This window comes from Tachyglossus aculeatus, chromosome 15, assembly GCF_015852505.1.
Source record: "Tachyglossus aculeatus isolate mTacAcu1 chromosome 15, mTacAcu1.pri, whole genome shotgun sequence".
Lineage (NCBI taxonomy): Eukaryota > Metazoa > Chordata > Mammalia > Monotremata > Tachyglossidae > Tachyglossus > Tachyglossus aculeatus.
The window spans coordinates 2,924,843-2,950,252 of record NC_052080.1 but is presented as its reverse complement, the minus strand read 5'-3'; the positions used below and the strand labels follow the sequence as shown (position 1 = coordinate 2,950,252).

Here is a 25,410-nt window from a genome sequence, read left to right as displayed (position 1 = left end):
GTGGAGCGCTCAGCTTGTCAATAAAGTTATTGAGGAAAAGGGGCGGGGCCAATAGGCGGGGCCAATAGGCGGGGCCAATAGGCGGGGCCAATAGGCGGGGCCAATAGGCGGGGCCAATAGGCGGGGCCAATAGGCGGGGCCAATAGGCGGGGCCAATAGGCGGGGCCAGAAGCGGAAGTGACGTCAGCGCCCTGGCGCGCGGGCGGTTGCGTCAGCCTCAGCGTCGGGTCCTTTTCCCGGGCTGCCCCGCGCGCCGCCTGCACAGCGCGTGCCGCCCGTGACAGCCGGCGGGCCGCCTCACTTCCTCTCGGCCGACATGGCGGGCGACGAGGCGGGAGTGACTCTGGGGCAGCCGCACCTCTCTCGTCAGGATCTCACCACCCTGGTGAGGCCGGAGCCGGGCGGGAGGAGGAAGGGGAGGAAGAGGGGGAAGGGACCCCCGCCGTCGGCATGGGGGGGACCAAAGTGGGGACTGAGGCAGGGAGTCCCGGGCCGAGCGCGCATGCGCCGAGCGGGGCCGAGCACGCGGCGCCACGGCGCCCTCTGGTGGCGGCCGAGCCGCCCCAGTCATTCAGTCATCATCATCAATCGTATTTATTGAGCGCTTACTGTGTGCAGAGCACTGTACTAAGCGCTTGGGAAGTCCAAGTCGGCAACATCTAGAGACAGTCCCTACCCAACAGTGGGCTCACAGTCTAAAAGGGGGAGACAGAGAACAAAACCAAACATACTAACAAAATAAATAGATATTTAGACTGTGAGCCCACTGTTAGGTAGGGACTGTCTCTAGATGTTGCCAACTTGTACTTCCCAAGCGCTTAGTACAGTGCTCTGCACATAGTAAGCGCTCAGTAAATACGATTGATGATGATATGTACAAGGAAAATAAATAGAGTAATAAATATGCACAAACATATATACATATATACAGGTGCTGTGGGGAAGGGAAGGAGGTAAGACGGGGGGATGGAGGGGGGGACGAGGGGGAGAGGAAGGAAGGGGCTCAGTGTGGGAAGGCCTCCTGGAGGAGGTGAGCTCTCAGTAGGGACTTGAAGGGAGGAAGAGAGCGAGCTTGGCGGAGGGGCAGAGGGATTGGGGGCATTCCGGGCCCAGGAGATGACGTGGGCTGGGGGTCGATGGCGGGACGGGCGAGAACGAGGCCTAACAGTGAGGAGATGAGCGGCGGAGGGTGCGGGCCGGGCTGGAGAAGGAGAGAAGGGAGGGGAGGTAGGAGGGGGCGAGGGGATGGATGGACAGCCTTGAAGCCCAGGGTGAGGAGTTTCTGCCTGATGCGCAGGTTGATTGGCAGCCACTGGAGATTTTTGAGGAGGGGAGTAACATGCCCAGAGCGTTTCTGGACAAAGATAATCCGGGCAGCAGAATGAAGTATGGATTGAAGTGGGGAGAGACACGAGGATGGGAGATCAGAGAGAAGGCTGATGCAGTAGTCCAGACGGGTTAGGAGGAGAGCTTGAATGAGCAGGGGAGCGGTTGGGATGGAGAGGAAAGGGCGGAGCTTGGCATCCATTGAATCGGACGCCCGCCACCCACCCCCCGGCGCGGCGGCGCCCCCTGGTGGCGGCCGAGCTGCACCATCCATTCAATCCGCCGCCCGCGACCCCGGCGCCCCCTGGTGGCGGCCGAGCCGCACCGGCCAGTCAATCCCGGCTCCGCCACCTGTCAGCCGTGTGGCTTTGGGCCAGTCACTTCACTTCTCTGGGCCTCAGTTCCCTCATCTGTAAAATGGGGGTTAAGACCTTGAGCCCCATGTGGGACAACCTGGTCACCTTGTAACCTCCCCAGCGCTTAGAACAGTGCTTTGCACATAATAATTGCTTAATAAATGCCATTATTATTATTAATAATAATCCGGCGCGACGGCGCCCCCTGGAGGCGGCTGAGCCGCACCATCCATTCAATCTGCTGCCCGCGACCCCCTGGCGCGACGGCGCCCCCTGGTGGCGGCCGCGCCGCGACAGTCATTCAGTCCGGCGCGACGGCGCCCCCTGGTGGCGGCCGAGCCGCACCATCCATTCAATCTGCTGCCCCCGGCGCGACGGCGCCCCCTGGTGGCGACCGAGCCACACCAGTCATTCCGTCCGGCGCGACGGCGCCCCCTGGTGGCGGCCGAGACGGACCATTCACTCAATCCTCTTTACTGAAGCGCTTACTGTGTGCAAAGCACTGGGCTAAGCGCTTGCATCCCCCCCACCAGTCAGAGGGAGAGTATATATAGGGCCTCCCTTCAAGGCCCTACTGAGAGCTCACCTCCTCCAGGAGGCCTTCCCAGACTGAGCCCCCTCCTTCCTCCCCCTCTCCATCCCCCCGCCTTACCACCTTCCCTTCCCCACAGCACCTGTATATGTGTTTGTACATATTTATTACTCTATTTATTTTACTTGTACATATCTATTCTGTTTATTTTATTATGTTAATATGTTTGGTTTTGTTCCCTGTCTCCCCCTTCTAGACTGTGAGCCCACTGTTGGGTAGGGACCGTCTCTATATGTTGCCAACTTGGACTTCCCAAGCGCTTAGTACAGTGCTGTGCACACAGTAAGCGCTCAATAAATACGGTTGATTGATTGGTGGGGCTGAGGCTTTTCCAGACAAGACGGTGATGGGAACGCTTTCTACAGTGCCCTCTGCACGTAGTATGCTCCTCAAGTAGTTGGGTGGTGGGGCTGAGGCTTTTCCAGACAAGATGGTGATGGGAACACTTTCTCCAGTGCTCTGTGCACATAGTATGCTCCTCAACATTCATTCATTCAGTTTGTATTTATTGAGCGCTTACTGCGGGCAGAGCACTGTATTAAGCACTTGGGAAAGTACATTGCAGCAATAGAGACAATCCCTGCCTGCACCAAACTCACAGTCTAGAGAGGGAGACACAGATGTCAGTGCGAGTAAACAGGCATCAATGTAAATAAATAAAATGACAGACATATATAAAATTGCTGTGGGGAGGGGAGAGCGGGGAAGAGCGAATGGAGCAAGTCAGGGTGATGTGGAAAGGAGTGGGAGATGAAAAGGGGGGCTTAGTCTGGGAAGGCCTCCTGGAGGAGACGTGCCTTCAGTAAGGCTTTGATGCGGGGGGAGAGTCGTGTCTGGCGGATTTGAGGAGGGAGGGCATTCCAGGGCAGAGGTAGGATGTGGGCCAGGGGTTGGATGATTGATTGATTGAGTTCCTGAGTGTTTCTCCCACAGGATGTTACCCAGTTGACGCCTCTTTCCCACGAAGTCATCAGCAGGCAAGCCACAATTAACATAGGTAAAGTCAAGCAAGCCCCACCGCTCAGAGAAGCAGCATGACAGAGTGGCAAGAGCCTGGGCTTGGGAGACAGGATGTGGGTTCTAATCCCGGTTCCGCCACCTCTCTGCTGTGTGACTTGGGGCAAGTCACTTCACTTCTCTGGGCCTGTTACCTCATCTGTAAAATGGGGATTAAGATGGTGAGCCCCACCTGGGACAGGGACCGTGTCCAGCCCGAGTACTTTGTATCTACTCCAGTGCTTAGTACAGTGCCTGGCACGTAGTAAGCACTTTACAAAAGCCAGTTTTTGTTGTTGTCATTCGACCTGTCCCAGTGGGTTGGGGGGGCTCTGGGTAACCCCGTCTGCTGTGGCAGAGGGACATGACTCTAACATGTGTGACCCGTTCTCGCCTAGGTACAATTGGGCACGTGGCTCACGGCAAATCGACAGTCGTAAAGGCCATCTCGGGAGTGCACACCGTCCGGTTCAAGAATGAGCTGGAAAGAAACATCACCATCAAGTTGGGCTATGCTAATGCCAAGGTAAGTCGTCTATCGTGGGTCTCAACGCGGAGCTTCGCTTTTTGCACTCCCCGGGCCCGGACGGCAGCTGACCCCAGCCTCTTTTCCTCCTCCTCCCCCGAAACTTTTAGATCTACCAACTGGACGATCCCAGTTGCTCCAGGCCAGAATGTTACCGGTCCTGCGGCAGTAGCACCCCCGACGAATTTCCCACGGACATTCCAGGGACCAAAGGGAACTTCAAGCTAGTCAGGTGAGCGCTTGGATCTCCTAACGCGTCTTCCGTCTTCTTAGGATCAACCGTTTTCCTGGGCCTGGTGGGAAAATATTGCCTTCTGATGAACAGTATCCGCTCTGACCTTTTTAGTGGCCGATTTATTATTACAGGTATTAACGTCTGTCTCCCCTTCTAGACGGGAAGCTCGTTGTAGGTAGGGAATGTGTCTGTTTTGTGGTTCTATTGTACTCTCCCAAGCGCTGGGAAAAGTGCTCCGCTCCCGGTAAGCGTTCAATAAATACCATCGACTGACGGTGGTTAAATAGCTGTATCCTGGCAATGTCCAACTAGGAGAGCGGAAATATTAAGTGCGTAGAAATTCAGGAAGTTCCCCGAAAGTACCTTGTTCTTGGGAACTTTCTAGGTCGGATGCTTAGATCAGGTTCGATTATGGTTATTATAGCCTTGAATGAGTACATTTCCAAGTGAAGTTGTGAAAATGCCATACTCTCCAGGGATTATTCCCCTCCTTCAGGGCCGTCACCACCCTGCTTTAATAATTATAATTAAAGCGTTTATTAAGCGTTTTCCATATGCTCAGCGCTGGCGTAGGTAAAGGGTTATGAAATGGGACACAATCCCCTGCCCTGCCTGAGAAGCAATGTACAAATGCATCACCTCCACCGGCGATGTTTATGGAGCATTTCCTTTGTGCAGAGCACTGTGCTAAACTCTTGGGAGAGTATGACCCAACACAACGATCCCCGCCCTCTAGAAGCTTACAGTCTACAGAGCGTCCTGGGTCTGTGGGCGTAAATGAGCGTCGCCAGCATCTAAATAGGTTATGTTCTACTTTGATTTGTGTGTATAAAAATGTCACGTGCAAACCGGGCTGCCCAGTTGACTCGTCCCTGTATCTCGTTTTCCCCCTGGAGCTTCCTCAGTTGCTTCAGGCCCGAGTAAAGTGCGTACTTTGTGCTAAGCATTGGGATGGATACAAGACAAAGAGACCAGCCCCCTACCTCATCATCATCAATCGTGTATTTATGGAGCGCTTACTGTGTGCCGAGCACTGTACTAAGCGCTTGGAAAGTACAAGATGGCGACATATAGAGACAGTCCCTACCCAACAGTGGGCTCACAGTCTAAAAGGGGGAGACAGAGAACAAAACCAAACATACTAACAAAATAAAATACATAGAATAGATATGTACAAGCAAAATAGAGTAAAAAATATGTACAAACATATATACATATATACAGGTGCTGTGGGGAAGGGAAGGAGGTAAGATGGGGGGGATGGAGAGGGGGACGAGGGGGAGAGGAAGGAAGGGGCTTCACTTCTCTGTGCCTGTCCCACATGGGGCCCAGAATTGGGGAGATCAATCAGTGAATGGTGTTTATTGAGCGCTTACGGTGTGCAGAGCACTGTGCTGAGCTCTTGGGAGGGTACAACAGGTGATAGAGGAGCCTATAACAGGTGATAGAAATGTTCGCTGCCCACAACCAGCTTACAGTGTAGAAAGCAGGGAACTTAGAGAAGCAATCGGGGCACAGATCTTTAGCCCGTTTATGTGACGACGACTTCCTATGTCGTGGCCAAAAGGAGAGAAAATGGAAACTGCTTTGGTTAAGCAATTTCACTGCATTCAGGTGAAATAGTAACAAGTCCTAAGCACCAGTTACGGTCACCTATTTACCGTGCGGCAATGACCTTTGTGATGATCCGAACTCGCCGTTGAAACGACTGAAAGCCCCTCAAACCCATCAGTCGTGTTCATTCATTCATTCAGTCGTATTTATTGAGCGCTTACTGGGTGCAGAGCACTGTACTAAGCGCTTGGGGAGTTCAAGTCGGCAACATATAGAGACGGTCTCTACCCAACAACGGGTTCACAGTCTACGAGGGCTATCGAGTGCTTACGGTGTGCAGAAAACACCGTAATCATAATAATAATCAGATTTGTTAAGCGCTTACTGTGTTCCAAGCACTGTTCCGAACGCTGGGGTAGATCAAAGTTGGACCCAGTCCCTATCCCACGTGGAGCTCACGGTTTTAATCCCCATTTTCCGGATGAGGGAACTGAAGCCCGAAGAAATGAAGTGACATACCCAAGGTCACCCAGCAGACAAGTGGCAGAGCCGCTGCACTGAGTGCTTGGGAGATTACGGCGTAAAATAGAACAGACACAATCCCTGCCCACAGCGAGTTTTGAGACTCGACGGGGAGGCAGACGTGAATATAAAGGAAAAATCACAGATCTGTAATCACAGATACGTAAAGACCGAGTTATCATTTTTTTTCCCCCAGTATACACCTCTTCAGTCGAAAGTACCGTCCTTGGTGAAAAGCATTCCATCCCCAGCATCTCTTACAAACAGATATTTGGCTTCAGGTCGTATTTTAGAGCAAGGTGCGTTTGCTTGTTCTATAATACGGTCATTTATTCCCCGTAATTTAAGGAAATATCTAAATATCTGTTGAAATTATTGTCTGTCTCCCACCGTAAGGTGTAAGCTCGTTGTGGGCAGGTAATCCGTCCATTGTTGTGTTGTCCTCTCCCAAGCGCTTAGTAGAGTGGACTAAGACTGTGAGCCCGATGTTGGGTAGGGACTGTCTCTATATGTTGCCAATTTGTACTTCCCAAGCGCTTAGTACAGTGCTCTGCACATAGTAAGCGCTCAATAAATACGATTGATTGATTGATTGACTGCGCAAAGTACAGAACCAGCGTGCCATCGTGGATAGAGCACATGCCATGGGTTCTAATCCTGGCTCCACCACTTGGCTGCTGGGCGACCTCGGGCAAGTCACCTTACTCCTCTGTTCCTCGGTTTCCCCATCTGTAAAATGGGGATCGAGACCGCGAGCCCCACATGGGACAGGGACCGTGTCTAACCTGATTTGCTTGTCCCCGCCCCAGCACTTAGTACAGTGCCTGGCCCAGAGGAAGCTCTTAACAAATACCATGATTAGTTAATTGGAGAAGCGGTGCGGCTCAGTGGAAAGAGCCCGGACTTTGGAGTCAGAGGTCATGGGTTCAAATCCCGGCTCTGCCAATTGTCAGCTGGGTGATTTTGGGCAAAGTCACTTCCCTTCTCCGGGCCTCAGTTCCCTCATCTGCAAAATGGGGATTAAGACTGGGAGCCCCCCCCATGGGACAACCTGCTCACCTTGTAAACTCCCCGGTGCTTTGCACATAGTAAGTGCTTAATAAATGCCATCATTATTACTATTATCATTATTATTATTAATTAGGGTTGGCCGAGTGGCTCGCTTGCAGCGTGAGGGCCGCGGTCTCTTAGAATTCGCCGTTCGGAAATCAGACTTTAGTCTTCACCGCCTTATCCGGGGCAGATGCAAAACCGTTTCTTCCCACCCCACGAGGCTCCGAATCAAATGAGATGCAGGTTGGCAGAAGATAGGTTGGTTCCACTTCCCCACCTAGCTAGTCCTGCTTTTGGAGGGCTCACTAGGCAGTCAGTAATATTTAGTGAGCATTTACTGTGTACAGAGCACTGTACTCATCATCAATCGTATTTATTGAGCGCTTACTATGTGCAGAGCACTGTACTAAGCGCTTGGGAAGTACAAATAGGCAACATATAGAGACAGTCCCTACCCAACAGTGGGCTCACAGTCTAGAAGGGGGAGACGGAGAACAAAACCAAGCATACTAACAAAATAAAATAAATAGAATAGCTATGTACAAGTAAAATAAATAAATAAAAACTCCTGTTCAAGAGAGTCCGATACAACGACAAACAGACACGTTCCCTGCCCACAACGAGCTTGCAGCCTAGAGGGGACAGTAAGGTGGCCAGCACCTTTCCTGGTTATAAACGAATCAATCTCCATTACTTACTGAGCGCTCACCGTGGGCTGGGCACCGTGCTAAACTCTAGCAGCGTGGCTCAGTGGAAAGAGCCCGGGCTTTGGAGTCAGAGGTCACGGGTTCAAATCCCGGCTCCGCCACTTGTCAGCTGCATGACTTTGGGCAAGTCACTTCACTTCTCTGAGCCTCATCTGTAAAACGGGGATTAAGACTGTGAGCCCCCCGTGGGACAACCTGATCACCTTGTAACCTCCCCAGCGCTTAGAACAGCGCTTTGCGCATAGTAAGCGCTTTATAAATGCCATCATATTATAGGGGGAGGCGCGCAAGGAGCCGAGAGACGAGGGGGTCTGTGGGACGGGGTCGAGGCTGGAGCCGTGGGCGGTCACTGATGGTCTTCCTCATCATGATGGTCTTCCTAGGGGAAGCAGCGTGGCTCAATGGAAAGAGCCCGGGCTTCGGAGTCAGACGTCATGGGTTCAAATCCCGGCTCCGCCCACTGTCAGCTGTGTGACTTTGGGCAAGTCACTTAACTTCTCTGGGCCTCAGTTACCTCCTCTGGAAAATGGGGATGAAGACTGTGAGCCCCCCGTGGGACCACATGATCACCTTGTAACCTCCCCAGCGCTTAGAACAGTGCTTTGCTCATAGTAAGCGCTTAATAAAATGCCATTATTATTATTGTTATTATTATTATTATTATTATTATTATTCCTCTGTGCTTCCCAGGCACGTCTCCTTCGTGGACTGTCCCGGCCACGACATCTTGATGGCGACCATGCTCAACGGGGCCGCCGTCATGGACGCCGCTCTGCTTTTGATAGGTAACGGTGGCGGTGGGAGCAGGGGATTCGGAGAAGTTGAAGTTGACACAAACACAACACAAACACAAAGCAACCCACTTTAGGATTTTGTGGGGTTTTTTGATAGTTGGTGGGGGGTGGGGGTTGTGGTTTTTTGTTATTTTTTGTGGTATTTGTTAAGCACTAACTGTGCCATGCACTCTTCTAAGCGCTGGGGTATATAGAAAGTACTCAGGTTAGGCACAGTCTTCGTCCCATAAGGGGCTCACAGACTTAATCCCCATTTTACAGGTGAAGTAACCGAGGCCCAGAGAAGTAAAGTCCCCCTTCTAGACTGTGAGCCCACTGTTGGGTAGGGACCGTCTCTATATGTTGCCAACTTGTATTTCCCAAGCACTTAGTACAGTGTTCTGCACATAGTAAGGGCTTAGTAAATACGATTGATTGATTGATTGATTAAAGTGAGGTGCCCAACGTCACCCAGCAGACAAGTGGCGAAGCCAGGATTAGGACTCGGGCTATAGCCAGTGGGCCACGGTGCTCTTTGGTGCCAGTACCGGGCTCAGTCATCATCATCATCAATCGTATTTATTGAGCGCTTACTATGTGCAGAGCACTGTACTAAGCGCTTGGGAAGTACAAATTGGCAACATATAGAGACAGTCCCTACCCAACAGTGGGCCCACAGTCTAAAAGATCTCGGAAGGTGGTTTTCCCGCCCTCTTCCCGAGCGTGGGCGTTAGGCTGGGCACCGCGCACGAAGGAAGCCACAACTCGGTGATGATAAGCGAGAGGCCCCGCCGCTCTCCGTTCGGGAGGATCTCGGATTTTGAGAAGAAGCGTCGAGCCGTCTGAGTGACACAGATGACGTGCGATCATTTCGCCGACAAGCCGAGAGGCGATAAAGCCCTAAAATCACCGGGGCACAACAGTCTGAGTGATTGTTTTCAGGCCCGGGAGTCACGAGGGCCTGGGTTCTAATCCCAGCTCTGCCACTTGTCCGTTGCGGGACCTTGGGCGAGTCACGTCACTCCTCTGGGCCTCGGTTACCTGTGGAAAATGGAGGTTAAGGCTGGGATCTATTCTATTTATTTTATTTTGTTAGTATGTTTGGTTTGGTTCTCTGTCTCCCCCTTTAGACTGTGAGCCCACTGTTGGATAGGGACTGTATATGTTGCCAATTTGTACTTCCCAAGCACTTAGTACAGTGCTCTGCACATAGTAAGCGCTCAATAAATACAATTGATGATGATGATGATGGGAGCCCCAGGGGCGACAGGGACTGTGTCCAACTGGATTAGCTTGTGTCCGCCCCAAGCACTTAGAACAGTGCTTGACAGAGGGTGAGCGCTTAGCAAATACTATTAGCGTGGCTCAGTGGCTTGGGAGTCAGAGGTCATGGATTCGAATCCCGGCTCTGCCACTTGTCAGCTGTGTGACCATGGGCAAGCCACTTCTCTGCGCCTCAGCTACCTCATCTGTAAAATGGGGATTAAGACTGTGAGCCCCACACGGAACAACCTGATCACCTTGTATCCCCTCAGCGCTTAGAACAGTGTTTCGCACATAGTAAGTGCTTAACAAATGCCGTCATTATTATTATTAAAAGACTGGCATCATTTTTGCCTTTGATTTTAGAGCTGGTGTTTTGCGGGGTGGGTTGACGGCGGCTGTTTGGGAGAAGATCGGGGTGTGGGGCTCGGCGAGTTATTAAGCGGCGTCCTGAGGAGCGTCCTCCAAGTAGACGTACAGCTTCTGATCGTCTCCGTCCGTATCGGATCTTTTGCCGCTGTCTTGATCTCTCACCGCCCTCCTCTCTCGTCCCCCGACTCCGACCAGCGGGGAATGAGTCTTGCCCACAGCCGCAGACCTCCGAGCACCTGGCCGCCATCGAAATCATGAAGCTGAAGCACATTCTGATTCTACAGAATAAGATCGACCTGGTGAAAGAAAGCCAGGCCAAGGAGCAGTACGAACAGATCCTCGCGTTCGTCCAAGGTAAAGCCGGGGAGACATCTCGGTCGGTCTGCGGCGTGCTCCTTGATTCATCCGGTCATATTCATCGAGCACTTGAGGTGCGCGGGGTCCGATGCCCAGCGCTGGGGAGGGGACAGTAGAACAAGACACAGACACGTTCCCTGCCCGCAGCAAGCGTACAGCCTACGTGCCGTAAGCGTTCTCACCTCGGCTATCGAGTATTTTAATAGAAAACTCCCGGCGCACGAAATCCAAACCTGTCTCCTGCAGAAACAAACACTTTTGGGCTTGGAAAAAAAAAAAATTCCTGGCAGCAGCTGCCTTCTGTTTGAGAGTAGTAGTACTACTACTACTACTAAAAAAAATGGTTTTTATTAAGCGTTTACTATGTGCCAAGCAGACTGAGCCCCTTCCTTCCTCTCCCCCTCGTCCCCCTCTCCATCCCCCCATCTTACCTCCTTCCCTTCCCCACAGCACCTGTATATATGTATATATGCTTGTACGTATTTATTACTCTATTTATTTTACTTGTACATATCTATTCTATTTATTTTATTTTGTCTCTGTCTCCCCCTTTTAGACTGTGAGCCCACTGTTGGGTAGGGCCTGTCTCTATATGTTGCCAACTTGTACTTCCCAAGCGCTTAGTACAGTGCTCTGCCCACAGTAAGCGCTTAATAAATACGATTGATTGGAGTACATACCCACTGTTGGGTAGGGACTGTCTCTATATGTTGCCAACTTGTACTTCCCAAGTGCTTAGTACAGTGCTCTGCACACAGTAAGCGCTCAATAAATACGATTGATTGATCGATGCACGGTAATCAGGTTAGACACAGTCCCCTTCCCACATGTTGATCACACTCTTATCCCCATTTTCCCGATGAAGGAACTGAGGCCCAGAGAAGTGAAATGACTCGCCCAAGGTCACACAGCAGACTTGGCGGAGCTGGGATTAGAACCCAGGTCCTTCTGACTCCGGTCCCCGAGCTCTATCCACTAAGCCAAACTTCTTCTCAAAAGAATCTTCCCTCTACGTTACCCTAAGATTCACCTGGAACTGCCTCGTCGGAGCACCAGGGACTAACGGTCCTCTAGACCGGAAGCTCAAATTCCATTTATCGCTGCATTGTACTCTCCCAAGCGCTTAGTACAGTGCTCTGCACACAGTAAGCGCTCAGTAAATACAAGCGACTGACTTAGCAGAGGATGCAGACCCCGTGAGAGTAAGTCTTTAATAGCCGATGCCAAGCCACTAAAACTCTCCCCTGGGATGGGAGGAGAATTTTTAACAGCGCCCAGTCAGAGCGAGACTCATCCCCTTTTCAAAGTCACCTCATTTTCTGAACATCAAAGGTTTCGGAGTTTTTTACGACTCCGTACAACGATGTGGGTTAAATGACTGTAATTGTGCAGGCTTGCAACAAAAGGAGTTTAATTACCCGGAGAGCGTATTCTTCAACCCATCCCGTCTTTTATCTCCGTAATTTTAGAAACCTCACCTCCCAGGCTTCAGAAACATTTCTAAGGTCCTTGGAAAAACCTCTCTTGCAATTGGTCCAAAATACAGTTTTTTTCCCTAATTCTTTCATAAAGGTGCTGTTCCAAGTGCTTAGTACAATAATAATAATAATAATAATGCATTTGTTAAGCGCTTACTATATGCAAAGCACTGTTCTAAGCGCTGGGGGGGATACAACATGATCGCCTTGACCCACGTGGGGATCACAGTCAATCCCCATTTTACAGATGAGGTAACTGAGGCTCAGAGGAGTTGCTCTGCGCATAATCAGTACTCAGTTGATATCCACGATGGATGGATTTCTGTGTCAGCCTCATGGCTGTTGCTTCTGGTCTCAGTTGACCGGATAATCAGGTTGGACAGAGTCCCCGTCCCACATAGGGCTGACAGTCTTAATGCCCATTTTCCAGATGTGGGAACTGAGGCCCAGAGAAGCAAAGTCACATAACCAAACCCACGTGACAGACTAGTGGCGGAGACGGGATTATTATCATCATCATCATCATCATCATCAGTCGTATTTATTGAGCGCTTACTGTGTGCAGAGCACTGTACTAAGCGCTTGGGAAGTACAAGTTGGCAACATATAGAGACAGTCCCTCCCCAACAGTGGGCTCACAGTCTAAAAGGGGGAGACAAAACCAAACATACTACAAAATAAAATAGATATGTACAAGTAAAATAAATAAATATTACCGTTATTATGGTTAATAATAGTAGTAATAATGGTATTCAGCGCCAGCTATATGTCAAGCCCTGTTAACAGATGCTGGGGTAGATCCAAGCTAATCAGGTTGGACCCAATCCCGGTCCCGTATGGGGCTCCCGGACTTCATCCCCATTTTCCAGATGAGGGAACTGAGGCCCGGGGAAGGGAATCAACTTGTCCAAGGTCACACAACAGTGTCAGAGCCGGTCAGAACCCGGGTCCTCCGACTTGTGCATTCATTCATTCGTGCGTTCAGTCATATTTATCGAGTGCTTACCGTGCGCAGAGCACTGTACCGAGCACTTGGAGAATACAATACAATCAATCAATTGTATTTATTGAGCGCTTACTGTGTGCAGAGCACTGTACTAAGCGCTTGGGAAGTCCAAGCTGGCAACATATAGAGACAGTCCCTACCCAACAGTGGGCTCACAGTCTAAAAGGGGGAGACAGAGAACAAAACCAAACATACTAACAAAATAAAATAAATAGAATAGATATGTACAAGTAAAGTAAATAGAGTAATAAATATGTACAAACACATATACAGGTGCTGTGGGGAAGGGAAGGAGGTAAGACGGGGGGGATGGAGAGGGGGACGAGGGGGAGAGGAAGGAAGGGGCTGAGTGTGGGAAGGCCTCCTGGAGGAGGTGAGCTCTCAGTAGGGCCTTGAAGGGAGGAAGAGAGCGAGCTTGGTGGATGGGCAGAGGGATTGGGGGCATTCCAGGCCCGGGGGAGGACGTGGGCCGGGGGTCGATGGCGGGACAGGCGAGAGCGAGGTACGGGGAGGAGATCAGCGGCGGAGGAGCGGAGGGTGCGGGCTGGGCTGGAGAAGGACAGAAGGGAGGTGAGGTAGGAGGGGGCCAGGGGATGGACAGCCTTGGAGCCCAGGGTGAGGAGTTTCTGCCTGATGCGCAGATTGATTGGTAAACAGACATATACCCTGCCCCCAACGAGCTGACAGTGTAGACGAAGTGTGCGCTCCTGCCCTTCGTTTCCTCGCGACTCAACCTCCGGCGGGATTCGTCGGGCGGCCCTAGAAACGGGGAAAGGGGGGCGTCCGGCCGCCCCACGGGCCTCCCTGACTTGCGGGGCGGGTTGTCGGCTCCGACAGGAACCGTGGCCGAGGGCGCTCCCATCATCCCCATCTCCGCCCAGCTCAAGTACAACATCGAGGTGGTCTGCGAGTACATCGTGAAGAAGATCCCCATCCCTCTCCGGGACTTCACGTCGGAACCCAGGCTCATCGGTGAGTGGCGGCGGCAGCGGCGGGGGGGACCCGGGGCCGCCCATTTCCCGAACCCAAGTCCCTCCCCGCCGACTGGGTGCGTTTAGTCGGCCGGAGGGCGGTGGGACGGGGTGGGAGGACGGGGCTGAGCCCGGGTGGGCTACTTCAGCAGGGGCACCGGGGAGTCCGGAGCTTTCCGAGCGCCCGCATCGATCGCACGTCATGACGGCGGTGTTTACTAAGCGCTTACTCCGGGCCGAGCACCGTTTGAAGCGCCGAGGTAGACCCAAAGTCATCAGGATGGACCGCGGCCCTTGCCCTACATGGGTATCGAGGTCTTCCCTTTCTGAAATTCATTCAGTTGTATTTATTGAGCGCTTACTGTGTGCAGAGCACTGTACTAAGCGCTTAGAAAGGACAGTTTGGCAACAGATAATAATAATGATGGTGGCATTTATTTAAGCACTTACTGTGTGCAAAGCACTGTTCTAAGCGCTGGGGAGGTTACAAGGTGATCCTGTTGTATTGAGCTCTTACTGTGTGCAGAGCACTGTACTAAGCGCTTAGAAAGGACAGTTTGGCAACAGCTAATAATAATGATGGTGGCATTTATTTAAGCACTTACTATGTGCAAAGCACTGTTCTAAGCGCTGGGGAGGTTGCAAGGTGATCCTGTTGTCCCACGGGGGACTCACGGTCTTCATCCCCGTTTTACAGATGAGGGAACCGAGGCCCAGAGAAGTGAAGTGACTTGCCAGAAGTCACCCAGCTGACAGTTGGCGGAGCCGGGATTTGAACCCGTGACCTCCGACTCCAAAGCCCGGGCTCTTTCCGGATGGAGACGATCCCTACCCAGCGGGCTCACGGCCTCTTTAGAAACCAATCTTCACCCTAGGGTGTCGTCCACAAACTAAACCCATCGCCCGTGAAGGGCAGTAACGCAGGCCCCAGATCACGTCGCCCGGGGAGTCGAGGTAGCGGATGAGTTGAGCGGGGTTTCTGGTTTTCGATCGTTGACGGGATCACGAGGATCGTGCCATCCGGCCTCATTGGATTCAGTCGTTTAGTCGTATTTATTGATCACTTTCTGTGCGCAAGGTACTGTACTAAGCGGCGTGAAAGCCGTCAAGCCTCCGAAAGGGGCGCGTACTGAGTCGGCAGCTGGAGAGGAGCCGGCTTCTCACACGGCGCGTGCTTTCTCTTTTCAGTCATTCGGTCCTTTGACGTCAACAAGCCCGGCTGTGAAGTGGACGACCTCAAGGGTGGCGTGGCCGGTGGTAGTATCCTCAAGGGGGTATTGAAGGTGAGCTCCAACTCGCTTCTGAGCCACCCCCTCCGCCCGTCTTAAAGGCGGCCTGCGTGGGCAGCCATCTTGCCCGTTCATTCCGTCGTTTTTGCTGAGCTCTTATTATTATTATTATGGCATTTATTAAGCGCTTACTATGTGCAAAGCACTGTTCTTGTGTGCAGAGCACTGTACTAAGCGCTCGGGAAAGTAAAATACTACAGGAGTGGCCCCAGGCCTTCCGTTACCGGCAGGTGGGCCGGGACTGGCGGGCAGCGACGTTCGCCCATCTCATCGCGCTTACTGAGTGCCCGCTGTGTGCCGAGCAGTGTACTGAACGCCCAGTGACGTCGGGTGTCTCTCGTCGGGGTTCTCAGGTGGGCCAGGAGCTGGAAGTGCGGCCCGGGATCGTTTCGAAGGACAGCGAAGGGAAGCTCATGTGCAAGCCCATCTTCTCCAAGATAGTGTCGCTCTTCGCCGAGCACAACGACCTTCAGTACGCCGCCCCGGGAGGCCTCATCGGTGAGTCCCCAGTCGGTCGATGGTATTTATGGAGCGCTTACCGTGTGCAGAGCACTGTACTAAGCGCTTGGGAGGGGACAGTAGAAGGATATGACAGACACGTTCTCTGCCCACAGCGAGCTGACAGGAGAGGGGGGAGACAGTTGTTCCCTGCCACCAGAAGCTCGCAGAGAACCCTCGCAAATAATAATAATAATGGCATTTATTAAGCGCTTACTATGTGCAGAGCACTGTTCTAAGCGCTGGGGAGGTTACGAGGGGTTGTCCCACGTGGGGCTCACAGTCTTAATCCCCATTTTACAGATGAGGTAACTGAGGCCCAGAGAAGTGACGTGACTTGCCCAAAGTCGCAGAGCTGGGATTGGAACCCCTGACCTCTGACTCCAAAGCCCGGGCTCTTTCCACTGAGCCACTCTGCTTCTCACATACTAAATTGTAGATAAGAGGAAGATAAATGAAAGGGAAATATCTTAGAGAGCGTTCATTCCCTGTCCACAAGGAGAATGTCTTGGTTTAAGGAGAAATGCACCCATCAGTCAACAGTATTTTGGAGCACCCACTGTGTGCAGAGCACTGTGCTAAGGGAGTGCGTAATAATTAGAGGACACGATTCCTGCCTTCAAGGGATTGACAATCTAAACTGGGAGACATACTAAATTATAGATAAGAGGAAGATAAATTAAAGGGAAATATCTTAGAGAGCGTTCATTCCCTGTCCACGAGGAGAATGTCTTGGTTTAAGGAGAAATGCACCCATCGTCATCATCATCAATTGTATTTATTGAGCGCTTACTATGTGCAGAGCACTGTACTAAGCGCTTGGGAAGTACAAATTGGCAACATATAGAGACAGTCCCTACCCAACAGTGGGCTCACAGTCTAAAAGTCCATCAGTCAACAGTATTTTGGAGCACCCTCTGTGTGCAGAGCACTGTGCTAAGGGAGCGCGTAATAATTAGAGGACACGATTCCTGCCTTCAAGGGATTGACAGTCTAAACTGGGAGACATACTAAGTTATAGATAAGAGGAAGATAAATTAAAGGGAAATATCTTAGAGAGTGTTCATGTCCTGTCCACAAGGAGAATGTCTTGGTTTAAGGAGAAATGCACCCATCAGTCAACAGTATTTTGGAGCACCCTCTGTGTGCAGAGCACCGTGCTAAGGGAGCGCGTGATAATTAGAGGACACGATTCCTGCCTTCAAGGGATTGACAGTCTAAACTGGGAGACATACTAAGTTATAGATAAGAGGAAGATAAATGAAAGGGAAATATCTTAGAGAGTGTTCATTCCCTGTCCACAAGGAGAATGTCTTGGTTTAAGGAGAAATGCGCCCATCATCATCATCATCATCAATCGTATTTATTGAGCACCTACTATGTGCAGAGCACTGTACTAAGCGCTTGGGAAGTACAAATTGGCAACATATAGAGACAGTCCCTACCCAACAGTGGGCTCACAGTCTAAAAGTCCATCAGTCAACAGTATTTTGGAGCACCCTCTGTGTGCAGGGCACTGTGCTAAGGGAGCGCGTAATAATTAGAGGACACGATTCCTGTGCAGAGCACTGTACTAAGCGCTTGGGAAGTACAAATTGGCAACATATAGAGACAGTCCCTACCCGACAGTGGGCTCACAGTCTAAAAGTCCATCAGTCAACAGTATTTTGGAGCACCCTCTGTGTGCAGAGCACTGTGCTAAGGGAGTGCGTAATAATTAGAGGACACGATTCCTGCCTTCAAGGGATTGACAGTCTAAACTGGGAGACATACTAAGTTATAGATAAGAGGAAGATAAATGAAAGGGAAATATCTTAGAGAGCGTTCATTCCCCGTCCACAAGGAGAATGTCTTGGTTTACGGAGAAATGCACCCATCACTCAACAGTATTTTGGAGCACCCTCTGTGTGCAGGGCACTGTGCTAAGGGAGCGCGTAATAATTAGAGGACACGATTCCTGCCTTCAAGGGATTGACAGTCTAACCTGGGAGACATACTAGCAAAGACCCGCACCTCTACCTCCCTCAGAGAGCCGGCCAATCAATCGTACTTATTGAGCGCCTACTGTGTGCAGAGCACTGTACTGAGGGCTTGGGAGAGGACAATAGGAAAATGTCTGACACATTTTCTGCCCACAAAGAATTTAGAGTGTAGAGGGGGAGACAGACATTACTAGAAATCAATAAATGCCAGCTATGGACCTCAGTGCTGTGGGGATGAATAGAGGGAGGAATATTGTAGTCTCCCAAGCTATGAATACAGTGCTCTGCACAGATTAAACACTCAATAAATACGATTGGCTGTATGGAGGCGGCTTCCAACTCTGTTATATATTGTCCTCTCCCAAGCACAGTGCTCTGCACACAGTAAGCGCTTCGTAAAAGGAATTTTTTTATGATACTTAGAAAGCGCTTGCTAGGTGGCAGGCACTGTACTAAGCACTGGGGTACTTAGAAGGTGGGACACAGTCAACTTCCCTCGTGGGGCTCACTGTCTTCATCCCCATTTTCCTGATGAGGGAACGGGGCCCCGAGATCATCATCATCATCATCAATCGTATTTAATGAGAGCTTACTGTGTGCAGAGCACTGTGCTAAGCGCTTGGGAAGGACAAGTGAGAGTAGGCTTGCCGCGGGCTGGGAACGTGTCCACTAATTCCGTTGAACTCTCCCAAGGCGCTTAGGACAGTGCTCTGAATTTAATAAGTGCTCGATAAATGCCATCGATTGGTAACTAAACGTCAGAGACCCTGCCGAATTCCAGAACGGGCGAAAGAGGGTCTGAACTGGAATAGGGCTCAGTGCCCCGTAACCATTTTTAAATCATCATCATCATCATCAATCGTATTTATTGAGCGCTTACTGTGTGCAGAGCACTGTACTAAGCGCTTGGGAAGTCCAAGTTGGCAACGTATAGAGACGGTCCCTACCCAACAGTGGGCTCACAGTCTAAATAAGCACCGAACTAAGCGCCCGGGAGAGTACAGTGTAACAAACAGACACATTCTGTGCCCTCAGTGAGCTAACAGTCTAGAGGGAGAGTAATATAAATAAAATAAATTACGGATCTGGACCTAAGTGCTGTGGAGCTGGGGGGACGACGGGGAATGAATAAAGGGAGCAAGTCAGGGCAACACAGAAGGGAGAGGGAGAAGGGGAGAGGGGGCTTAGTCAGGGAAGGCCTCTTGGAGGAGGTGGGCCTTCAGGAAGGCTTGGAAGACGGGGAGAGTCATTGTCATCATCATCATCAATCGTATTTATTGAGCGCTTACTATGTGCAGAGCACTGTACTAAGCGCTTGGGAAGTACAAATTGGCAGCATATAGAGACAGTCCCTACCCAACAGTGGGCTCACAGTCTAAAAAGATAGTCTTGTCAGATAAGAGAAGGAAGGGTGTTCCAAGACAGAGGCGGGAAGTGGGCGAGAGGTCGACGGCGAGCAGGGCGAGACTGAGGCCCACCGCGGGATCCGCCGGCGTTGGGCTCGCCACGCGCTCTCCGCCGACACGGTCCCCCGCCTGTCCTCGTAGGGGTCGGGACGAAGATCGACCCCACGCTGTGTCGAGCGGACCGGATGGTGGGCCAGGTGCTGGGGGCCGTCGACGCCCTCCCCGAAATCTTCACCGAGCTGGAGATCTCCTACTTCCTCCTGCGCAGGCTGCTGGGAGTCCGCACCGAAGGAGACAAGAAGGCCGCCAAGGTGAGCGCGGGGTCCGGGCGGCGGTGTCCGAGACGAGGAAACTTAGCACAGTGCTCTGCACACAGTAAGCGCTCAATAAATACAACTGAATGAACGAGGGAGGGGCCAGCTGGCCGACCCGCAGTTTGGCCGGCGGCTGCTCGGTGACCGGGCTGGACATTAGCCTCCGGGGCGGCTCTCGTTGGCCCGGCCCAGCTGGGCCTCTGTACTATTACTGGTCTCCATTCCTTCACTCTTACTTATTGAGCGTTTACCGTGTGCAGAGCACCGTACTAAGCGCTTGGGAGAGGACAGAAGAGCAATAAGCAGACACATTCCTTCCCCAAAATTCTGCTGCTACCCCTAGTGTCATTAATACCTTTACCAGAGAAGCAACGTGGCTCAGTGGAAAGAGCCCGGGCTTTGGAGTCGGGGGTGATGGGTTTGAATTCTGCCCCTGCCAATTGTCACCTGTGTGACTTTGGGCAAGTCACTTCTCTGTGCCTCAGTTCCCTCATCTGTAAAATGGGGATGAAGACTGTGTGGGACAAGCTGATCTCCTTGTAACCTCCCCAGCGCTTAGCACATAGCGCTTAATAAGTGCCATCCTTATTATTATTACTACTGCTGCTGCTGGGCAGTCAGTCAATCGTATTTGAACGCTCACAGCGTGCAGAGCACTGTACTGTGTGCTAGGGGGAATACGACATAGCAGTAGAACAGATACGTTCCCTGCCCACAGTGAGCTGACGGTCTAGAGCGGGAGATGGACGTTAATGTAAGTAAATCAATGACGGTTAGGGACGTGAGCGGTGTGGGGCTGGGAGCGGGGGATGGATGAAAGGAGCGAGTCGGAGCGATGGAGAAGAGGAAAGGAGGGCTTAGTCTGGGAAGGCCCCTTGGAGGAGCTGGGCCTTCGATAAGGCTTCATTTGGGTGGGGAGGGTGACCATCAGAGCCCACTACCAATTGTGAGCTCGTTGTGGGCAGGGAATGTGCCTATTTTACTATTCTGTTGTACGTTTCCCAAGCGCTTAATACAGCGCTCTGCACACAGTAAGCGCTCAATAAATAGGATTGACCGGCGCCTTGGGATATGGCGGGGACCCATCTTCCCACGCGGCTCGGCTTCCCCGGCCCGCGGACCCTCCGTCCGCAGGACCCCGGCGGGGGTTGGGGGGCGGCTTGGTCCGCTCTCCCGTCCCTCCCCGGTGGCGCCCGCTGACCGGCCCCCCACCCCGGCCGCTGCCGCCGCCCCCGCCGCCGCGTCTTCCAGGTGCAAAAGCTGTCCAAGAACGAAGTGCTCATGGTGAACATCGGCTCCCTGTCCACCGGCGGCCGCGTCAGCGCCGTCAAGGCCGATCTGGGCAAGATCGTCCTCACCAACCCCGTGTGCACCGAAGTGGGAGAGAAGATCGCGCTCAGCCGCAGGGTGGAGAAGCATTGGCGGTAAGTGCCCGCCTTGAACCCGCGCCCCCGGGGCAGAGTCCTCCGGTCCCCGCACCGGAGGCCGTTATTACCGTTAAAAAGAAGTGCCGCAGTCAGACAGAGCGGGCACTAGGATGAGGAGCCAAGGCTCCACCTCGTCCCGCTCGGCCCCCGCGCGTTTAAAAAGAAAAAGCCAAGAGGCTGCTGCACCTCTAACCCATCAGGTGGTGTCTGGAAGCAGCGGGGCCTGGGTTCTAATCCTGACTCCCCCACTTGCCTGCTGGGTGACCTTAGGCAAGTCGCTTCACTGCTCCGTTTCCTCACTGGTGAAATGGGGAGTAAATCCTCCCCCTTGGGCCGGGAGAAGGCACAGATCCTGCCCTCAAAGGGGCTTCCGTTCTAGGGCGAAGTAACCGTGAGACATCGTGGAAAGGTTGGGCCAGAAGCCGGGAATTAGCGCTGGACATCAGAATAAGCGGGCAGTGGAATGGAGGCGGGCATCCGAGCCTGTCTTTGAACCACCCCCCTGTCCCTAGCTCAGAGTGGCCAGTGAATCACTGGCCTCTCTCCCACACTCTTCCCCTAAGGTGAAGCTGCAGAAGCAGCACGGCTTAGTGGAAAGAGCACGAGTTTGGGGGTCAGAGGGCGTGGGTTCGAATCCCGGCTCCTCCACTCGTCTGCTGTAATGATGGCATTTATTAAGCGCTTACTACGTGCAAAAGCACTGTTCTAAGCACTGGGGAGGTTACATGGTGATCAGGTTGTCCCACGGGGGGGCTCACAATCTTAATCCCCATCTTACAGATGAGGTAGCTGAGGCCCAGAGAAGTTAAGTGACTTGCCCAAAGTCACACAGCTGTCAATTGGCGGAGCTGGGATTCGAACCCACAACCTCTGACTCCAAAGCCCGGGCTCTTTCCACTGAGCCACTCTGCTTCCCCCACGGTGCTGTGTGACCCTGGGCAAGCCACTTCACTTCTCTGTGCCTCAGTCACCTCATCAAATGGGGATTAAAGGCTGTGAGCCCCATGTGGGATAACCTGATTACCCTGTATCTACCCCAGTGCTTGACACATAATAATCGCTTAACAAATACCATTTAAAAAAAATTTTTTTCCCAAGAACGCAACCACTTCCTCTGAGCAGAAACAGCTGTGTTGGGTTGTTTGTTTTTGGTTTTTTTTTAATGGTATTTAAGCGTTTACTGTGTGCCAGGCACTGCACCAAGCACTAGGGTAGACACAAGATAATCAGGCTGGACACGGCCCCTGTCCCACATGGGGCTCACAGTCTTAATTCCCATTTTGCAGATGAGGTAACTGAGGCCCAGAAAAGTGAAAAGACTTACCCAGAGTCCCACAGCAGACATGTAGTAGAGCTGGGATGAGAACCCAGGTCCTTCTGATTCCCAGGCCCGGGCTCTATCCATTAAACCTCTGGAGAAGAGAATACTCCCCAACTACGAGGAGTGAGTTAGACACCCTTCAAAAGAGGGAAACGTCAAAGCAGTGGCACATAATCAGCGCTTAATTGGCTATAAATGATAGAGCCTGGATTCAGGGGATCAAAAGTGATAGGACCTCCGCTCCCCTCCACTTTTCTCTCCCGGGAAAAAATGGCTTTGAAGTCATCGGCTTCCAACGAACTGAAAAACTAGCGTTACCAGCGGTCGTTCCTGTGTGATCTCTTGTATTCGTTTCCCAGTCTCATCGGCTGGGGCCAGATAAGAAGAGGAGTCACCATCAAACCGACAGTGGACGAAGACTGAAACGTGGCCAGCGGACTCCCCGGGAAGAGAGAGAGAGAAGCCAGGCGGTTTTCCGCTCCGGCATCCATCATCATTTGCGGGTCGCTTCTGAAGTCTCCCGGGCTGCAGAGATTCAGTGAAAGAACTCTAAGAAGAATAAACTTTGTCTGAAGACCAGTCTGACCTATGTCTCATTTTGTTCAGTCTCTTCAACAAGTAATTCTGGCTTTTTCTTCCGTTTTGAGAGCAGCAGGAATTAATCCGAAACCCATACCTAATAACCAGGCACGGTGGTGTGAGGGCTGGCCGCGTAAAATCCGTGTTATGTTGCAGGAGGGAAAGTACCTTTCTTTTGACCGTCCCCAGGGTTCTTTTTGAAGTTCCTATCGAAATTTCCTGAAGATCGATGTCCGTTTTGTGGAAAGGTAAGGGGGCTGGTTTTGCTTCTTAATGGCCAAGCCCAGGTGCAGTCATCATCATCATCATCAATCGTATTTATTGAGCGCTTACTATGTGCAGAGCACTGTACTAAGCGCTTGGGAAGTACAAATTGGCAATGTAGAGAGACAGTCCCTACCCAACAGTGGGCTCACAGTCTAAAAGGGGGAGACAGAGAACAAAACCAAACATACTAACAAAATAAAATAAATAGGATAGATATGTACAAGTAAAATAAATAAATAGAGTAATAAATATGTACAACCATATATACAGGTCTGTATGTATAGTGTATATATATATATATATATATATATATATATATATGTATATGTATAATATGCTGTATATATACAGTCAAGATGCCGGGTGGGTACACGATAAATCAGGATTTTGGGGAGGGGCCGATTTAGGATCAGTGATTGCTTAAAGTCCCAGACAATGAAGGTGCTTGCTAATTTACCTGGAGAGAGGACCGTAATGGAAAAGTCAACGTTGGTTTTTTTATTGTTGGTGGGTTTGTTTTGGGGGTATTTGGGGGGTAACTTTGAATCTTTGCCTTTTAAGGTTTCATAGGGAAAAGTCTAAGCACCCCTAAAAGAGATCACGGCCTTAGCCCAAGTACAATAGTTTGCATCTTCCACAGTTCCAGCAGATCGAATAGGAGAGAGTTCACGTGGTAATTTTTGTTCCGGTTATTCAAATGGCAATCAATCGTATTGAGGACTTACTAGGTGCAGGGCACTGAACTAAGCACTTAGGAGAGTAAACTACGACAGACGCATTTCCTGCCCACCCCACACTTAAAGTCTACTGGGGAGTTTACAGCTTACGAGCTGTGCGTGTGTCTTGGAATACAATAGGTACCCTTTCCGAGGGCCAGGGCCTATCGAGGGGCTAGTGTGACCGAAGCGTTGCGTGCATTGTGGGCAGAGAATGTGTACCTACTGTCGTAGTGTACTTTCCCCAGCGCTTAGTACAGTGGTCTTCATCCAGTAAGCACTCGCTAAATACCATGGACTGATTGATGCAATCAGGCAGCGTCCTTCCATTCCAGGACTGTCTTTGGGCTTTTTTTGTTTTTAATGACGTTTTTTTCACTCTTACTATGCACCGGATAAGCGCTTGGGTCGATAAAAGGCCATCAGGTTTGTCCCTGTCCCGCGTGGGGCTCACAGTCTTCATCCCCACTTTACAGATGAGGCAACTGAGGCACAGAGAAGTGAAGTGACTTGTCCAAGGTGTCACAGCAGACAGTTGGCTGAGCCGGGATTAGAGGAGGGGCCTGAGAGACAGAAGGCCACACTGCTTCTGCAATGGGTTCTTACTGTTCTGTCATATGGCAGTTAAGAACTCCCTCGAGTCAAAGTTTATGTTGTATCCACCCTAACGCTCACTACAGTGCCTGTTATATAGTAAGTGCTCAACAAGTACCACAATCCTCATCATCCAGCGCCCTTCTGTCCCCAAATGTGATAGGTGTATGCAGCAGACCAAAGAAACAACACGGTGTAGCAGATAGAGCCCGGGCCTGGGAATCGGCAGGTCCTGGATTCTAATTTATTTATTTTACTTGTACATATTTATTCTATTTATTTTATTTGGTTTATATGTTTTGTTTTGTTGTCTGTCTCCCCTTTCTAGATTGTGAGCCCACTGTTGGGTAGGGACCGTCTCTATAATGTTGTTGACTTGGACTTCCCAAGTGCTTAGTCCAGTGCTCTGCACACAGTAAGCGCTCAATAAATACGATTGAATGAATGAATGAATAATCGCAGCTCCACCACTTGTCTGCTGTGTGACCTTGGACCTCAGTGATCTCATCCATAAAGTGGGGATTGAGACATTGAGTTCCCACATGGGACAGAGACTGTGTCCAACCCAATTTCCTTGTAGCCACCCCAGAGCTACAGAGCCTGGCACAGAGTAAACGCTTAACAAATAGCACAATGAGGATGATGATGATGATGATGGAGGCTGGAAGGGGACTCCTCCCATCTGCTCCTCCCTTCAGTCTAGCTTGGACCCTACTAAACGCCAGCCAGAATGGGTCAAACAGCTTGAGCTAAGACACTGCCCGTGACGACAGGGGGATGGAAGCGCTTAGAACAGTGCTCAGCTCTTAGAACAGTGCTTTGCACATAGTAAGCACTTAATAAATGCCATTATTATTATTATTATAAATAGGGAGCAAACAGCATAAATTAGTGCAAAGAGCAGCAAAGAGCACAGTCCTGGATGTCCAA

The 25,410-nt window shown here is 51.2% G+C and overlaps 1 protein-coding gene across 1 annotated transcript; it reads left to right on the top strand.

Moving 5' to 3' along the window:
* Window positions 1–258: 258 nt before the first annotated feature.
* On the top strand, window positions 259–22,909 carry EIF2S3 (eukaryotic translation initiation factor 2 subunit gamma). Its single transcript, XM_038757462.1, has 12 exons — window positions 259–385; window positions 3,208–3,271; window positions 3,669–3,796; window positions 3,907–4,028; window positions 8,558–8,652; window positions 10,471–10,629; window positions 13,954–14,088; window positions 15,276–15,370; window positions 15,730–15,874; window positions 19,404–19,573; window positions 20,828–21,000; window positions 22,684–22,909. The coding sequence occupies exons 1-12, from the start codon at window positions 317–319 to the stop codon at window positions 22,745–22,747; spliced, it is 1,419 nt and encodes a 472-aa protein (XP_038613390.1). The 5' UTR covers window positions 259–316; the 3' UTR covers window positions 22,748–22,909.
* Window positions 22,910–25,410: the final 2,501 nt, after the last annotated feature.